Here is a 15,726-nt window from a genome sequence, read left to right as displayed (position 1 = left end):
GTGAGGACTACCTGTATGATGAGAAAAGGATTTACAGTCTCTTACTTTTGAAAACAGGTAGCGGAGTATAAAAACTGGGTGAATGAGGGATCTATCAAGGCTCTGCAAAACTGATTCACAGATTTGATTAGGAGCAGATTCTAAAACAAATCTGCTTTCAGAACCAAACCAATTTTTTCAAGCTGAATCATGTACTTCCAAGCTAATTCAACAGTTGAATTCCTTTCCCTTGGTTAGATTACTTAATGTCAGCTTGAAATCAGACAGCGACCCTCCACCTATAAAATTAAGTTTTGCTAACCAATGATAAGGATGTTCTTCTGATCCAACATTATTCTTCTGATGTTCTTCATGAAGATATTTATAAATGGAGGATTACTTGGGCAGAACACTTAAATAATTACTTGGCTACAGTTTTAAACTCTACTCTAGCTTTAAATTTTAGGTCATGAAGACGGGGAGGTTACAGAAAAAAATAAATGCCTTTAACATTCTAAGTAATTTAATCAATTAAATTAAAGCAATTAAACCTTAGAATCTGGAGCATCCACAGCCTCAGATAAAAGAAATACTCAGCTGAGTACCACTTCCAGCTGGTTTGATGCAGATTGTGCCGCTATTAAATTTCTTCTTAATAGCGGCACAATCTGCATCAAACCAGCTGGAAGTGGTACTCAGCTGTATATCTAGCCTACAGAAAGTCTAATTTACAGCAGCCCCCCTCAAATTATTATGAACTGAAGAAATACTAAAGCACTAATATGCCATAAAAAAAACAGAAAGCAGAGATTCCTGGCCGTTTTTAATACACGTATCTCTGTAGAAAGACCCTAAAATCTTTTGGAATGTAATTTCCAGAGCTTTCACTGCTTCCTCAGTCCCAGATTCTGTGCCATCTAAGATCTGGGAAAAATATTTCAAATCAATATTTATGGCGCAGGAGCAGCCTATTGTGAATATAGATCAAAGCTGCTTACCTTCCCACAGTATTCAATATCTGTGTCAGTGATCTGGAGACCACATTACTTCACACTGATGGCCACTGCCCATTGTTAAGCAAAAGGAAAACTTGTGCTTTGTTATATGCAGATTATGCTGTTCTTTTTTCATGTACAAGACTGGGTCTGAAACACCGACTTACTTATTTTATTTATTTTTATATAGCCGCCCATATTGTAACAACCACCCCGTAAAAATCACACAATCCCCATCTGAACCATAAAATAAAAACCAATAAAAACTCGGTGAAAGGCAGTAGACTTGAGGCGCTAGTCAAGAATTGCTAAGGAAACCTACAATAAGACTGAAATGTTGGCGTAGCTGGAGAATTCAAGATCACATGATAACATAAGTCGAGCATTTTAGATACCTGGGCATTTTATTTAACCGTGCTCTCTCCTGGCAGCATCATTGCATGGCCGTATTTCTGAAAGCAAAAACTGCTTAATGCCCACTGCAAAAAGGGTCGTAAAATCGGGTCAGACTCACTTAGTGACTGCTTCGCTTAGCAACCAAAATGCTGGTCCCATTTGTGGTCATTGAGTGAGGATTCACTCACTCCAATTCAACAATTGGAAGAGAGTCAGAGTCGGCTGATCTTTTTCTGCCTTGACAATCCAAGTTGAAGTGATGGTTCCAACAGCCACATTGCCCACCTTTGACAGCAGCTTCCTTTGGCTGTTTCACCAGGGAGGGGTGTCCAAGGGGGAGGCGCTGAAAGAATTTACAGCTTGGAGGAAGCAACAGAGGTCAGAGAAGCCTCTGCTTTCCATGGCTTGTAAGGAAAAGGGCTGCAGCTGTCTTCAAGGGGTGGGAGGCTGGAAAGCGAGGTCGGATGCTGCAGCTGGAGGATGGGAGGTAGCAAATTAGGGATCCAGGGGAAGCAAGGATGCTGAGAGGCATCTTCAGGAAGTTCCAAGGGCTAGGACTTTGGCAGAGGGGGCTGATTCAAGCAGGCAAGTTCTAAATCGAAGCGAAGGTGGAGTGCAAAGGAGGTAGAATCGTAAAAGCATCTGAGTCAGAATCCTGGAGGGGCTTAGCCAGAACGGCAGCAGCAGAACCAGGTCTGAGACAGCTGCAGATGTTTGGAATCCTTCACCCCCAGGAAGAGGAGGTCTTGGAGGCGTTCGGTCTATCCTTGTGTGTCTTGAGCTGCTAAGGCAGTGTTTCTCAACCTTGGCTGCTCGAAGATGGGTGGACTTCATCTCCCAGAATTCCCCAGCCAGCCTTGCTGGCTGGGGAATTCTGGGAGTTGAAGTCCACCCATCTTCAGTGGCTAAGGTTGAGAAACACCGTGCTAAGGATTAGTGGTTCATCATCCAGGTGACGCTCCTTAATTCCCTTTCCCGTGCTGATGCTCCACTTCGTTGCCTTTCCAGGTGCCGAAAACAGCTCCGATACGGAAAGTGCGCCGTCTCCTTCTCCGGCAGAGGCCGCCAGACCTTTGGAGGACGCCCCTCTGGAGAGCAGCTCTTCCCGGATCCCCGCCGATGTGGTCACCGAGCAGGACCCTGCCCTTAAGCCATCCCCCAGCGCCTCCCCTCCCTCGGCCGCCCGGAGCACCAGGCCGGCCGAGAGCGACATCGGCGAGCTGCGGGTGAAGGAGGAGGCCAAGTCCGAAGCGGAGGAGCTCATGGAGACGGAGAGCAGGATCTCGCTGGCCGACACCAAGCCCGTCCTCAACCTTGCTGCCAGCGCCAAAGCGGAGCCCGTGGAGGTCGACACCAAGCCGCCTGGAGACATCCAAGTGAAGGTGGAAAACGAGGTCAGGGAGAGGGAGGAGGATGTGCCGAAAGAGAAGCTGGAGCCAGAGGGGGCGGACTTTGGCTTGAGCCACCCTGCCGGTGCCCAGAGGATGGAGCCCGGCTCGGACGATTCCAGCGCCACTTGCAGTGCCGATGAAGAGGTGGATGGAGAACCTGAGAGGCAGAGGTGAGATCCACGATTCTCCTCCCGCTCCACTCCAGAAGACCCACCGACCTGTCTTCTGACTTAGGGATGGCCACTCCACCCCTGAAATTCCCTACAATCCAGTAGAAGAGCATCTCTGCAGCTCAGGGTTGAACGGCAAAGTCCTTGGTGCTTGGTGGTTGGCTGGCAGACGTTTCATTATCGGACTAGATACAGGTAGTCCTTGCTTAACGACCACAATTGGGACTGGAATTTCGGTCGCTAAGCAAATCTGACCCAATTTTATGACCTTTTTGCAGTGGTCATTAAGCGAATCACTGTGGGCGTTAAGCAAACCAGGTGGTTGTTAAGCGAATCATGCAGTTCCCCGTTGACTTTGCTTGGCAGAAGCCAGCTGGGAAGGTTGAAAATGGTGATCACGGGACCACGGGACACTGCAACGGTCATAAATGTGAACCAGTTGCCAAGTGCCCAAATAGTGATCACGGGACTCTGGGGATGCTACAGTGGTCGTAGGTGTGAGGACCAGCCACAAGTTGGGTTTTTCAGCACCATCGTAAGTCCGAACCATCACTAAATAAATGGTTCTTAAGCGAGGACTGCCTGTAATGCACTGACGATGTTACCCAGTTGGGGAATGAAACGTCTGCAAGCAGCCCGCCAAGCTCAGAGGGCACCCAGGACGCCACATTCCATAAAAACACCATTTCCGGTGCCATTTTTCCTGTTGCATTTGTGAGCAAAAGTCAGAGGGAGATGCGGTCCTTTAAATATAAAGTTCAAGGATCGCGTTTCCCTCTGACTTTGCTGGTGTTGGGTTTTTACATTGTGCATTTTAATTTTTTGGGCCGCCCAGAGTCACTGTGTGTGAGTTGGGCAGCCATAGAAATTCATTAAATAAATAACAACACCCCCCCGCAGCAAGGAATGAAGAATAGGCCACGCCCCCTCCAGTGACATCATCGCTTCCCCAAGCATCCCACGCCTGTGGCCTCAGGAGCTAATCCAGTCATTAGACTGGGCAGCCAGACCTGCCCCCCTTCCTGGTGGCGCCTTAGAAGGAGCCGTGAGTTCCCCCGGATGTTGGTTTAACTGGCCATATAAATGAACTCAGAAACGGAAGGGCCCACCTCCCCCCCACTCCACATGGCACTGAGCGAGCTGGCAAAGCTGGGGCAGAGTCGCCTGGCCGCCTTCCGCCTGGCCACTCAGCTGCGCGGCTGGCTGAGTCATGGAGCAGAAGTTGCTCGGGTCCAATGCGAAGGGTTCTCCTGCAGGGGCCATCCTCCAGATTCTCGGCATGCGTTTACCACCCCGGCCTGGTAGGACGCACGAGCGGCCATCTGCCTGTCCCATTTTCATTCCCCTCCCCTTGTTTGCTTGAAAACGTTCTGTGGCAACAGCAGTGTGCGAAGAGGACGGCGTGTAATGGAAAGTTTCCTCTGGCCTTGGAGGCGGTCCATGGACGGTCACAGTTGGGCTTGCCCTGGAGCGGGTGCTAAATGTCAGAGCTATCGAGTTACTGAGTTTCCCCCCACCTTTTTTTAATTGTGTGTCTGTGTGTGTGTGTTTTGGAAGAGGGTCTTCCAAAGAACCGACTCTCTATCTCGGCAAGGGGAGGATCCCTTGCCTGGGAAGATCTGAGCCACACTCCGTTTGCATTCAGTTGTCCAGAACAGAGAGATCAGTGTCGCTGGGACGGCTTGCACGTGCGGTTGTGTACTCCATGACCCACAAAATGCATGTTTTTTAAAAAAAACAGAGGATGCCCGGGGGGGATCTCCTAGCCGCCGCCTCCTTTCTTGGCCCATTTGCAAATATTGACCACTTTGAGGTGCAGATGCTTGGTGAAAATGCCTGCTGTGTTGACCCTGGTTGCAGTACCATGGTCACGAGTGGTCCTTGAAGAGGGCTGTTGATGCAGTCCTGCTGTCAGTGTGGTCCTGCTACAGGTACTCCTCACTTAATGACCATAATTGGGACCAGAATTTTGGTTGCTAAGTGAAGTGGTCATTAAGCGAATCTGACCTGGCTATTAACTGAGGACTACCTGTAGATTTTTAATTTTTTTTTTCTTTTTTAAGGGATCATTGCTGATGCTTGTTGATGTAGGTCAGTCTGCTCCCTTTAGAAATTACAGATCCCCATTCATTACATCGTTAAGTTTTAAAGACCTGGGTTGTTCCTGCACTGAGCTGATTTCTTACATTTTGGACCGAGGCCTTTCCTGAGAAGGGTCCCTCTGTGCCAACACTGTCTGAAAGCGTTTAGTAGATGTAGCGTTTCAAGAATAATTTCCATAACAAATAAATGATAGAAGAGGGTGACCTAGACGGCAAGATCCTTCAGCTCAGACAACTTCCTGCTAGCTTGCTGGCCCTCCATATGTCTGGGACTACAACTCCCATAGCTCCCAACCAGAACGGAGTTGGTCAGCTGTTAAGAAAGGTGTTCCCCTCCAACCCAAGACTTTCGATTAGTGCTATGATTGCAGCTCCCAGAATGATGAAACAGGCTGCTTAGGAATTTTCCTCAATTTCCCCGATTTAGGGAAATATTCTGGTCCTGCCTCAAAATAACATTTAGACACAAGACTTCCTTTGGCACTTGGACCGCTTGTCCCTTTGCCTTTTTGAAATCAGTTTCTGCCTACAATCTGCCAATCTGGCTGACTGATTTCAAATCAGGAGCAATTCAGAGACCTGGCTTGGCAGCATTGCCCGAGGAAAGGGTCGAGGGTAAGTAAACTGATCATAACCTGATTGGGACTCAGCAGTGCAGGGCAGCTGCTGAAAAGGGTTTGAAGAAAGTGGGAGGCAAAGGTTCTACTTTAGTCCATGCCATTGGATCAAATACAGCTTTGGACCCTGCATTTTCAGAAGGATGGAAACTACCAGGAAGCCAATTTACTTGGTGGGGACCAAGTTAGGGAAGACAGCTGCACTTGCCTCGTTTATCATGTGTTTTCCCTGGGCAGAGAACTGAACTGTTCCCTTCCAACCTCAGAACTTCATAAATATGAATATTAATCTTCTCTGAATTCCTGGCATGCCCTCTTTTCCCTAGTATCTACTGGTGAGTTCATTTGATGTAATGCAATGTCGACCACTGAGTTTTATGTCTGTCTTTTAGTTGACCTTTCCTCTCTATGGAATATTTCTGAGTGTGTCTTTCCTCCTCCAGGATCTTTACAATGGATGCAAAGCCTTCCCTGTTAAATCCCACCGGACCACTGCTATTATCATCTGCAATTAAACAGGGGCCAATGGATCTCCAGCAGCTTCAGCACCGGGCAGCCATCATACCACCAATGGTATGTTCTGGACAGGCTTGGAACGTATTCTCTCCTTTCTCGTCAGCCTGGAAAGGATTTAAACCCAGAGGTGTTGCCTCAGGCACTCTTTCCCAACCTTGGCAACTTTAAGATGGGTGGACTTCAACTCCCAGAATTCCACAGCCAGCCTGCTTTAAGATGGGTGGACTTCAACCCATGCTGGCTGAGGAATTCTGGGAGTTGAAGTCCACCCATCTTAAAGTTGCCAACATTGAGAAATCCTGGCCTGAGAGTATAGTCAGCATTTCGGGATCAAACGCTGGGTATGACAGAATGTGAGGGTGACCTTGAAAGATGGGGAGAAGAGGTGCCGCCCAGGGAATGATTGGATCAGAGGAAAGGAGCCCACAGCAGAGAAAGAAACTTAGGAAGGACACGCCCTAACAGATTCACTGGTTTGAGATGGGCGGCTATATAAATTGAAAAAATAAAAATAAATTAAAATAAACTACTCGAGTGGTAAATAGGGAGGGTGGGAGATTTGTACTTTCAGACTTGCAAGATTGATGCCAGCCCTCTCAGGTAAACCAGACAGGAAACAGACCAGATGAGCTAATTCTACTTTATTGTAAGGCTACATGAACAGGATCTTGCAAGTCTGGAAGTACAATTCTCCCACCCTCCCTATTTACCGCCTGAGTAGCTAGGGCAGGCCCTTTCTAAGTTTCTTTCTCTGGCCGTTACTTTGCTGCGGGCTCCCTTCTCGTTGATCTGATCGTTCCCTAGGCGGCATCTCTCCCCCCACCCACCCCCGTCTTCCAAGGTCCCCCTCACGTTCCACCATGCTGGGATTGAACTTTTCAGGCCCCACACATAACGTGTCGGGGTTGAGCCCAGCCCTGCTTTTGGACCGCACCCAGGCTGAGTTCCCCAGCCGTCATGGCCACTGGAAGAAACAAATAAGCCAGACGTGGAGAAGAGGAGGCCTCTCAGGGAGTAGCCCAGCAGAAGGAGAGACCGGAGGAGCAGAGTGAAAACCCTGAGGGACCTTTCATAGGAGCTGGATGTGGTGGGGAGCGCCTTCTCCCCACTGGTTCTGCCCAGTGGCTGGGGAAGATGGGGATTTGTAACGCTGGCACCTGGGAAGGGCGCTGGGGCAGGCAAGGCTGGGGGTGTCCCCACTCTTCTCCGCACCACCCCAGCTGTGTTGGCAGGACTGTTTCACCTTGCATCTTACTAATTTATTTATACTTAGGGTTAGGGCCTTTTTGGGAGAGATGGGTGGCGATAGAAATGTGAAAATAAATCCTTAAGCGTTTACTGATTGCATTCGCACCCTGCCCTAATCCAGGAACGACTGCCCATGATGCCGGGCTTCCCCACCAGCGGCTACACGCTCCTCCACCAGCACATCAAGGCCATGCACAAGTCCAGCGTGCTCGAGGAGCAGCAGCGGCAGCGGCAAGAGCAGGTGGAGGTGGATTTCCGCAGGTCGTCCAGCCCCTGCGGTTCTTCCAAGAGCCCAAATGTCGAGTGGGATGGTAGGTGACGGAACTCCAGCATGGCATTGTGGGGAGCTGCTTTAGGCTGACCCTGGCTGCGTCCCCGAGCAGGAACAGTCTCCCGTCTCCTGCTGCGGGATCCATTATTAATTCAGGGGTGGGATGCTTATAAAAAAACAGCTATGTCCTTAGCCTAAAGCAGTGTTTCTCAACCTTGGCCACTTTAAGGTGTGTGGACTTCAACTCCCAGAATTCCCCAGCCAGCATGGCTGGCTGGGGAACTCTGGGAGTTGAAGTCCACACACATTAAAGTGGCCAAGGTTGAGAAACACCTGCCTAGATGGTGATCATGCTGATGGAGTGGCGCATGAATTTTTTAACTCCCCCCCCCCATTATTATTTTGCATGGAGAATTTGGAAAAATACGTGCATTACACCCATCAGAGGCTCAGCACACTAGCTTTGTGGCTTCTCTGAAAGGTGTGAGGAGGTGAATGAAAATCTGCTTAGAGGTGGTGGGTTGTGTAATCCTCCCTGAATTGAAAGTGCTGGGCATTGAACTGGGGATCTCTGATGATGCTTGGTTCAGTTGGGCTTGATCAAGGAGATAGGCTGAGTGAGACAGACTTTCAGGAGGAAGTTGAAAGAGCTGAGGGGCTTTCCAGCTCTAGGAATCAAGTTCTGTAGTTGTTTTCATTGAAGCAGAGGACCTAAGTCAGTGTTTCTCAACCTTGGCCACTTTAAGAAGTGTGGACTTCAACTCCCAGAATTCCCCATGCTGGCTGAATTCCCCACACTTCTTAAAGTGGCCATGGTTGAGAAACACTGACTTAGAGAAACCCAAGGATGCTCAACTTGGGATCCGAACGTTCCTTCCTAAGGGAAGAAGATGCAGACTTTTTCTTATGTGTCAAGAAGATACGGAGGTGTGTTTGGGGAACCAGGGAAGGACCTTGAATGTCTGGATGGGGGGAGAGATTGGGAAGATGGCTTTGATGGCGAGGTTCTGTAAAGCGTCCGCTCTGTCCCTCCCCACGAAGGAGGGAAAGGGCAGACAGGAGAGATTTTGTGGAGGTGGGGGGATCTCAGGAACATTCGGTCCAGCCAGTTTGTGCCACGGGCTTCCTTCCCACGGCTGGGTCTTGGGCCAGGCACCGGCCACACCTCTGAGGCGAGATGGGGACCCAGCGTGAGCTGTGATTTGCAGCCGCCCCAGTTGTTTGATGCCGCTCGAGCGGCGTGCCAGAAGTTTCAGTCTCCCGGTGCAGCGTGGAAAAATGTGGATGCCGAGGGCACGTGCCAGCGAAGCCCAGCAGGTGTTGTGCAGTGGCCAAAAGCAGGGAGAACAGCGAGAAGCTGTTCTAAAAATAGGAAGAGAACTGGGCAAGGGGGCCACCTGGTGCAGGGGCTTGCTCCATGCCAGCATGGCACGTAAACCATGTTTGGAGCCGGGCATCTGAGCTGCTGCAGAGGTGTCCTCCTCGCCCAGCGTAAGTCTGGGGCACCCTCCTTTCTCTTTGCCCATTTAGCACATTTTTGCCTGTAAATTAGAATTTTATTATTAGTGGGAGTAGCTTTGTTTACTGTGCACTTATCATTAAATGCAGCAGCAGTACAGGCGTTTATGAAACGTAGTGGGCTGGCCATTACGAAGGATTTCTGTTGCTTTGTACCTTTTCTTTTCTCTCTGCTGTTCTTTTGTGGGGGATCGCCTTAATTCAGGGTCACTTCCTTTTGAAGTAAACACGCTAATCTGTTGGCTTAAACCCAGATCGTCACCTAAAGAGAAAGCCGGTTTTGGTTGATCTAACACTTGCAAGCAAGTGGTAATGCTCTGAAGACAGCAGAGAAACCACCATTTCTGTGTAATGTGTTGGAGAATTGAGGTGTGCAGCATTTTTATTTGGCGTGTGCTTATCCACTAAGGACAGCAGAAGTGAACACTAACAAAATCCGAGTGTAGTATAAACCAGTATGAATCAGACCTTCTCATCAAATGCTGCCTGAGTATTTCGCTTCTAGCTGGAACTGCCCTGCCCCGAACCACTAGGCTTGTCTGTACAGCAACACCCCCACCCCCTTGTTTTATCCTTGGAATCCCCCTGCCAAGTGTAGCGAGATAGGTAGAGAAGGTGACAGACTTGATACAGGTAGTCCTTGCTGAACAACCACAGTTGGGACCAGAATTTCAGTTGCTAAGCAAAGTGGTCATTAAGCAAATCTGACCCGATTTTACAACCTTTTTTGCGGCAGTTGTTAAGTGAATCGCTGCGGGCATTAAGTGAAACACGTGGTCATTAAGCAAATCACGCGGTTCCCCATTGATTTTGCTTGCCAGAAGCCGGCCGGGACGGTCGAAAATGGGGATCACGTGACCGTGGGATGCTGCGATGGCTGTAAATGCCAACTGGTTGCCAAGCGCCCAAATTGCGATCACGTGGCCGCTGCGATGGTTTATTTCTTTATCAAATTTGTCACTGCCCATCTCCTCCCACTGGAGGGACTCTGGGTGGTTTACAACAAAATCCTCAATAAAACAATAAATATATAAAACACATTAGAAAATTACAGATTATTAATAGTATAGATAAAAATATTGGTTGAGTGAGGACTGGTTGCAAGTTGTCTTTTTCAGCACCATCGTAAGTTCGAACTGTCACTAAACGAATGATTGTTAAGCGAGGACTACCTCTAGAACCTGTGAAATGAGTACATGCTGCAAGCTATCTGATAGAGAGATTTTTGCGTGCTCACAGCCCAAGGTCATTCATTGGAATAAAAGGCAGGAAGAGTCGAAAGCAATAAAAGGAAGGAGCCTTTTACACAAAATATGGTTAAACTGCGGAACTCTCTGCCACTGGATGTGGGGATGGCTGCCGATTTAAATATCTTCAGTGGCTGCCAGTCCTGATCCTTGAGGGCCCAGCTGACGAGGAGGAACAGGGCCACCTTCTTGAAACGGCAGCTGCCTTTTATCTCCCTTCGGTTTTGCTGAAGACAGCCTGCCCCATCCCACCAGGCCCCTGCCCGTCCTGTTAACTCAAGGAGCCATGCCCGTTAAGCAGACCCCACTACTGCCAGCGTGCCCGCCCACCCAAGTCCTGTGTCAGCCTTTGCCGCTTCCCTCTTGGCAGGTGGGCGCGGGCTGCCTGGTGTCCTTGGGCCCGTGGCCAAAGTGAAGGGCCCAGAAAGGGCTTGGGCTTGTGGGTTAATTCTCCCCCACCCTCCCCTTTTGCAACAGAGCGGGAAGTGAGGGGGCTGGCTGAGGGGCGGGTTGGCAGCCTCTTCCTTCCTTTTACAAAAACGACACGGGACCGTAGCTGTTGGTGGGTTTAGAATTGATTTTACTTCTCGTTTCTGACACTGGATATTTAGACTCCTGCTCAACCTGGTCTTCCTTGTTATGGAAGCTGCAGAATAGCATGGAACTATTTAATAAGTGTACTTGTATGTTTGTATGTTGTACTTGTTTGCGTGTCTGTGTGTGTGTGTGTATCTGTGCGGGAGAGGGAAAACGAGAGAGAAAGAATGCACGTTACATTTGTGTTGGCCTTGCAAGTAGATCTTGTAGGGCAGGGTTCCTCCACCTTGGCAACTCTAAGCTGTGCGGACTTCAACTCCCAGAATTCCCCAGCGTTGCACATCTTAAAGCTGCCAAGCTTGAAAAACACTAGGGTAGATGGAGAAATAAGCTACGATCCATGTTATAATGCGAATTTCCCTTACCTGGTGCTTTCAGATCAAGACATGAATGGAAACGTAGTCTTCCAATCCATGCTTCCCCAAATTTTGCAGCAAAATTCTCTGATTTTTTTTAAAGAGTTTATCTTCTGTATTCCTGCTACACAAATGTGTATCGTCTCTGAATACGGAGGCTCCACGTACATTTCACCACGGTTAGGAGTTAAGAGATGGGTCCTGCATAGTGAATCTCTGCTGTCCTCATTTCATGCCGCAGTGATGCGTTGTGCAGTCACATAACCCCAAACTTCTGGTCCATCAGTGACCTGCTGACATCCCAACACCCTGGTTCTCTTTCCGTGCGCTTCCCCTCGCTCAACCAACGCTGTGCCATTCCTCTCCACAGCAAAGACAGTTGCCTATATGCCTTACGCTGAAGTAAAGCGTGCCATGGATCAGGAAGCCCAGATGCAAAACGCAGTGGCCAGGTCAGGCTCCCCCTATCGCCTCTCTCCACGGGAGATGAACAAGGCTTCTCCACAGCCGGACATGAACGCCACCCGCTACAGCGTCCCGCCAGGTAATGCTCGCACCCACCCACTTCGCTTGCCTGCTTCTGTGTCGCAGCGGCAGTGGCCGGGGACTCACGACTTATTCTGTGTCTGCTTTCCCCTCTCCCAAGTCCTCCAGCCAGCTCCCCATCAAGTCATCGCGAATCTCCCTGAAGGGGTCCGGCCCCCACCGACACGGCCAACGAGGCCGCCCCCGCCTCTGATTCCGTCCTCCAAGACGGTGGTGCCTTCAGAGAAACCGTCCTTCATCATGGGAGGCTCCATTTCACAAGTAAGGTTTTATTGGTGTCAGTAGGTCTACCCCAGGACAGACGCTCAAGGGAGGATGGAAGGAATTCTGAGAGTTGACGTCCACCCATCTTAAAGTTGCCAAGGTTGAGAAACACTGGTCTAGTCTAACCCTTTGCCATGGACAGGACAACCAACTCAACCATCCCCAAGAGGGCTCTTCTTAAAAGCTTCCAGAGACGGAGAACCTACAAGCTCCGTGAGGGGACACCGTCTGTGGTGGTTCCAACTCTGCATGTTTTGCTCCTTGTCTAGATTGGCCAGGTCCACACGACACGTGAAGTCTGGCTAAAATGGGGTGGGTAGTTGTGGGTCAGCGCATTGTGGGATGCCCTAGGCCAGTGCTTATGCCACGGTTGGGCAGCAGTATTTGGGAAGCTGAAGGCCACCGCTCAGCTTCCTGACCTCACCTTCCGAAGAATCAGAGGTGGCCTCTGATGATGTGTTATCCCTTTGGGGTGTTTACCTGATTTTGTTGCGGGGGACAGGAGGTTTCTAGAAAGCAGACGGCTTTCGTTCCTGTGCTTAAAGCTTCCCACACGCCTGTACAACATCCCCAGATTAACATTTTGGGGTCCAATTTTAGGCTGTTTAGCGGGATTTGGAAGGTTTTACCCCCCAAAAAAGACCTGCTTCCATTATCTCTCTTAATTCAATTTATGTGGCCCCCATCAAAACAAGTGACTCTGGGCGGCGAACAAAATCAAAAATAAAACAAAAACTATTACAATAATACAAAAATTAAAATACATAGCGCCTGAGAATAAATCATACATCATCATCACTAATATAGTCAAGAAACTGGTCCCTGCACACACTTGGGGCCTCAGGCCCAGGGACAGAGCTAGGATTTTTTTATATATATAATTTTTATTAAAGTGGTTTTTAACAGAACAAAAGCAGTACACCTTTTAAGTTGAAAGTAAGAAGAAGAAAGATAAGTAAAAAGTAAGTGGAAAAAGAAAAAGAGAGAAGTAGAAATGAAAGACAAACAAAAGAAAAAGTTACAGCGGAGCAGTTATAAGTGATATTTATATTTTACCCTCTCTCTCTAAGGTTACATCATAATATCCTTCTTTCCATAATCTGCCCTTTCTAATCATCAAATCCAAAAATCACAAGTTCATTTTTTCATTTTTTTCCAGCCAAAAAAAAAAAGAAAATAAGGGGTTTCCTGTCACTAATAAATGTCGCAGTTGATCTTTCTCTAAGCAAACAAGTTAATTTTGCCATCTTCGCCAGCCATTCCTCCACTGTGGGTATTTCAGAGTCATCCCGTTTTTGCTCCTATAATAGCCTTGCAGCAGGAATCTTATATAAGAACAGTCTCCCGCGCAGAGCTAGGTCTGTACGGACTGACGGCAAGCCGGCAGGGTCGGGCCATCCTGATCTCCGGAGGGAGGATGTTCCATAGGGCGGGTGCTACAGCAGGAAAGGCGAGTCTTCTAGGCCCCACTGACTGGCATTCCTTAGCCAGTGGGACCCGGAGCGCTCCCATCCTGCCTGACCGGATCGGATGGGTAGAAACAGCTGGGGAGAGGCGGTCCCTCAAGTAACCCGGCCCCATGCCACGAAGGGCTTCAGAGGTGCCAACCAGCACCTTGAGTTGTGCCCGGAAACACATGCAGTGCAGCTCATAGAGTAGAGGTGTTACATGCGCCGAATAACCAGCGCCATTACCTGTGCTGCGCATTCTGCACGAGGTGAGGCTTCTGAATGCCCTTCAAGGGCAGCCCCACGTAGAGCGCATCGCAGTGGTCCAGACGGGAGGGCATGAGTGACAGTGAGCCCTTTACCACCCGTCCCCCCCTATGCAATAGGCTGAAATTGGGCCCTAAATTGCAATTTCAGGGGTTTGGGCTAATTTAGTCAAACTCGTGACGAAAATTGTAACCCTGAATTGGGCTATTTTACAGCTGAATTTTGCCCATGGAGTCTCAGGGTGCCAGGGGCTGCTGGTTGCCCTCCCCTGTGGCTCACTTTTTGGGCATTTCCTGATAGGAGAACATAGCAGTTGTCTCTCTCTAAACCTGATTTAGTGGGTTGTGCAAACGCAGCTGGAAAGTACCACAGTGGCAGTTGGGTCAGATTCTGTTTCTCTTTTCCTGTTTTGCTCATGGCTTTCACCACTCTGTGGCTCCTGAATATGCTTACAGGTAGTCCTCACTTAACAACCACAATAGGGACCGGAAAATTGGTTGTTAAGCAGTGCACTCATTAAGTGAGTCACCATGTGACCAGACCTGATTTTATGACCATTTTTATGACAGTTGTCAAGCAAATCACAGGTCATTAAGCAAATCACTGTGGTCGTTAAGTGAATCTTGCTTCCCCAATGCACTTTTTTGCTGGAAACTGGCAAAAATGGTCACAAATCACGATCACACGACTGCAGGATGCTGCAACTGATAGTAAATGCGAGCTGGTTGCCAAGTGCCCGAATTGCGATCATGTGACCACAGGGGTGGTTTGCACCTGTCATAAGTGCTTGTTCCAAGGCTGTTGTAACTTTGGGCCATCGTTAAACGAATGGTCGTTAAGCGGGGACTACCTGTATTCCTCTTTGGCTCTTCTTGGAAACAGCTTCCCCCCCTCTGAGTAGGCTTTTCCTCCAGAAAACCTTGGACTTCCCCTGGGCTGTCTGTGTGTGGCAGATGCCATCCTGGCTGCAGAAGAGCCAGCGTTTGGAGAATCCGGATTGCTCTTAATATATATGGCCTGTACCCAAATCAGTGTCTTCAGGAGAAGCTGGATTTCAAGCAGCAGAATTCCCAGCCCATGCAACCAGCCGCCCACACGCATGTTGACGGAAACGAAGAGCGTCACACGTGTGCTTGTAGGGCGTCACTTGCAGCCCTTCCCGTAGGCCACCCATCCGTGGGGCTTCTCTGTCGACCCACCACCAGCGTTGCAGGCTCATTCATCCCAGCTTCGGCTTGTACTCTCACCTAATTATACTGCCTCCCAAAATGTCCTTTCCTCCCACTTGTAGGGAACACCGGGCACTTACCTGTCCCACGGTCAGAGTTCTTACAGCCAGGAACCAGCCAAGCCATCTGGAGGCTCCATTTCTCTGGGCCTGCCGAGGCAGCAGGATTCCAAGTCAGGTAAATAATTGAGGATGTGAGGATGGGCACCGCCTTTGCTGCTATGCAGCTGTGCAGAAAGCAGGGGCCGGTACACTCCTTGGCCTTCAAAGGCCAGGCTCGGCGTGGGTGATGGTTCAGAGGTGGTTTCCAGGCAGGGCTGTGTTCCCAGGGTTTTGGAAAACGGACCCTTAGCCGAGACCCGACACGGGTATGCTTGGCTGCTCTGAGGCTGTGTGAGATGCAGTGGTTTGGAGTGGGCTGTGTGTTCCCTAAACATTCCTCCTTGCCTTGTCTGAAGCTTCCCTGCCTTACATCAAGCAAGAAGAGTTTTCTCCCCGGAGCCAGAATTCGCAGCCCGAAGGCCTGTTGGTAAGAGCTCAGCACGAGGGAGTCGTTCGAGGTAAGCAAAG

The 15,726-nt window shown here is 49.4% G+C and overlaps 1 protein-coding gene across 3 annotated transcripts in view; it reads left to right on the top strand.

The window, feature by feature from the left end:
- Nucleotides 1-15,726, top strand: part of NCOR1 (nuclear receptor corepressor 1) — a 116,387-nt gene that overhangs the window by 69,879 nt on the left and 30,782 nt on the right. For all 3 annotated transcript variants that reach the window (XM_063295684.1, XM_063295667.1, XM_063295676.1), the window contains 7 exons: nt 2,379-2,931; nt 6,094-6,223; nt 7,536-7,725; nt 11,774-11,947; nt 12,050-12,210; nt 15,220-15,334; nt 15,615-15,716. In XM_063295684.1, coding sequence (XP_063151754.1) covers nt 2,379-2,931; nt 6,094-6,223; nt 7,536-7,725; nt 11,774-11,947; nt 12,050-12,210; nt 15,220-15,334; nt 15,615-15,716 — 1,425 coding nt within the window. The remainder of the gene's footprint in view (nt 1-2,378; nt 2,932-6,093; nt 6,224-7,535; nt 7,726-11,773; nt 11,948-12,049; nt 12,211-15,219; nt 15,335-15,614; nt 15,717-15,726) is intronic.

This window comes from Candoia aspera, chromosome 1 (genome assembly GCF_035149785.1).
Source record: "Candoia aspera isolate rCanAsp1 chromosome 1, rCanAsp1.hap2, whole genome shotgun sequence".
Lineage (NCBI taxonomy): Eukaryota > Metazoa > Chordata > Lepidosauria > Squamata > Boidae > Candoia > Candoia aspera.
Note: the sequence above shows the minus strand (reverse complement) of the source record. Positions and strands in the feature narration are given on the sequence as shown.